General features: G+C 46.8%; 1 protein-coding gene across 1 annotated transcript; it reads left to right on the forward strand.

The window, feature by feature from the left end:
* Positions 1–760: 760 nt before the first annotated feature.
* Positions 761–1,801, forward strand: LOC311615119 (pre-mRNA-splicing regulator WTAP-like; the record flags this gene model as incomplete). The annotated part of the gene is made up of 1 exon (XM_084870342.1): positions 761–1,801. One exon carries the CDS (start codon positions 761–763, stop codon positions 1,799–1,801), a length of 1,041 nt encoding a protein of 346 aa, XP_084726468.1.
* Between the last annotated feature and the right edge of the window lie 1,059 nt (positions 1,802–2,860).

The raw sequence follows: 2,860 nt of genomic DNA on the forward strand, positions 1-2,860 counted from the left end.
GTGTGGCCAGCATGGAAAGTATTCTCTAGTTCCTAATCTTTGGTCCATCTTGTCTGTCATCGTCATTTGCAGTAGAACATGAGCAAAAACGATAGCTTGAAATGGTTTCAGGGCTCTCAACACTTTCTTTTGGATTATTACTTCAATATGTTTGAATAAGTGGTTTCTCTAAAAGTTAACCTTGTCCCTACTACCATGAATAATCTAGCATTCAATTGCATCCCTTTCTAATATGTGATTCATTCAGCTGACCATAGGACATGGTAGGTGTCTATTCAGAGAGCCTTCAAACGATGGGAAAGATAGCCACGTTCTCAACTAGCTTTCTTTCAAAATGACCAGCGACACATGTGTAATATGGATACCACACTGCTGTTCACTCCACATACACTCCCTCTCCTTCCCTGAACAATCTACACACACCTGCATATGAGGAGCCCAACTGTGGGCCTTCTGATCATGGTTCCAATGCCAACGGCCACTTGTAATCACACTGAATGACGTTTCCAAGGGACCCACGAAGGGGCGGGGGGCGGGGGTCTCCCTCTGGAGGAAGAACCAGAAGGGGGTGGGACGATAGTGCCTTACTTCCTCCCTAGGCGCCATTTTGCGGCTTCAAGACCCACAAATAAAGGGGAGCATCAGACCAGCCGGGCAGTTGCAGGAACCATTGGGCCACGTGGGTGGCGATCGGGTGGCGTGGCCTTGGCCGACGGGACTGTGCCGCGGTTGTGGGACCGCCGTCTGCAGAGGACTCGAGATGACCACCGAGGAACCTCTTCCCAAAAAGGTTCGCCTGAGTGAGACAGACTTTAAAGTCATGGCCCGAGATGAGTTAATTTTAAGATGGAAACAGTATGAGGCTTACGTGCAAGCTTTGGAGGACAAGTACACAGAGCTGAACTCCAACATAACCGGCTTGAGGGAGTCAGGGGAGAAACTGAGGCAGCAGCAGCAAGCGTCTGCATACAGAAAAGACATCCTGGTCATGCGCCTGGCAACCAATGAGCAAGAGATAGAGGAGTATTATGCTCAGATCCAGCACCTCCAGCAGCCCGGTGCTGGCCAGCTGGCATCAGCCCTGGCAGACCCCGCCATCAACTTCTTCTTCCTCAAAATGAAAGATGAGCTGGAAAACACCAAAACCAAACTGGGAGAAACCCAGGATGAACTGAGCGCCTGGAAGTTCACTCCCGCCAGCCAGACAGGCAAAGACCTGATGGCGAGATGCCGCATGCTCATCCAGGAGAATCAGAAGCTGGGAAGACAGGTGAACCAGGAACTCATTGCACAGCTGGAAGCAGAGCTGGCTCTCCAGAAGAAATACAGCGAGGAGCTTAAGAGCAGCTCGAATGAACTGAGTGACTTCATCGTTCAACTGGAGGAAGAAGTGGAGGACATGCAGAGTACCATTCTGGTTCTTCAGCAGCAACTGAAGGAGACTCACCAGCAGCTGGCTCAGTACCAAGAGCAGCAGCCTCCAGCCCCAGCCCCAAGCACCAGCAGGGCGACGCCTGAGCCTGAGGGACAGGCAGAGGCCCCAGGTAAAGACTGCAGTCCGCTGGCCAATGGGTCAAGCCATGGCAGTTCCTCCCCGCTGAGGACACCTGGGTCTGGATGTCACAGAGAGGGGGACATAACCGAAGATGGCTTTCCTTCTTCTCCAGGGACCAGTAATAAGGTCTCCCCCAGCTCAGAGGGACATGAAAGAGGAGTCTCTCCCACGGGTAGTGAAAACGCTCCCACACCACAAATGACAGATTGCAATCATGACCCTCCAGAGGAGAAAAACAGTGAGTAGCAAAGGTAACTGAACTGTTGGTTGCTGCCATGTCCGGAATGGCTTGGACTCAAGTGTAAATGTACAGTATTCAGTTTTATATTTTTCCAGCAACTTTTTATACAGGGCCATTTAATTGGGAAGAGGAAGCTATCCTGAAAATTAATGCATACTTTTGTCACGATTTGCCTTTTGTGTGTGTGTTCCTTTTTTTTCTTCTTCTCCTTCTCCTTCTCCTTCTCCTCCTTCTCCTTCTCCTCCTTCTCCTTCTCCTTCTCCTTCTCCTTCTCCTTCTCCTTCTCCTTCTCCTTCTCCTTCTCCTTCTCCTTCTCCTTCTTCTTCACTTTGGAAATTCTAACATCTAATTACTTTGTTGCTAAAATGTCATTTAGGGTCAGGTTATTTTTATAAGAGTTTATGTGCTGTTAAGATTTACATGGAAATCTTTCCTTAAAGTATAACGCTATGGTATCCGTATAAACCTGTGTCTATCTAGAATCTGTGGTGTATAGGGCATTCGTACACATGCTTTTCCTATGTTTATGCACCATTCAGACTTGTGAGAGTTGATGTGGTTTTATGATTGCCAAGTTTCTCAGTGCGGTAGTTTTTACTAAGGGTTGTTGATGGAGTCCTGTAGTAGTTTCAATGTTAGATACAGTTTCTCCCCCTCCCCCCCCCCATGCATCTGTGCTTTTATATTTAGGTGACTGAATGTTTGAGAAAGTTGTGTGCATTGTCATTCAGTTTTTATGAACTGTTGTATCCTGTTCATGCACGTTGTTCTGTGACTCCAGTATTTCTTCCCTGTACTGACCAAAATTAAAGATTTTTCTCGTTAAAAACACTGTCTAGCAGCTTGCATTGATTCTTAGAAGATGGCTATTTCTCATACATGAATCTAAGGGTAGGCTGCTTCTCACACACTGATCCATGAAACCTGTAAGGTTTTTCTCAGAATTAAGCAAAAGAAACCAAAAAAATATGTCCCATTATAAGCTGCCTTTCAATCACTGCTCTGAAGATTAAGGGGTAGATTTGCTTTATTTTCTTTTAGAGTTATTACCCATTTTGTTGATT

Source organism: Pipistrellus hanaki (assembly GCF_964339955.1).
Source record: "Pipistrellus hanaki genome assembly, chromosome: X".
In the NCBI taxonomy this organism is placed as follows: Eukaryota; Metazoa; Chordata; class Mammalia; order Chiroptera; family Vespertilionidae; genus Pipistrellus; species Pipistrellus hanaki.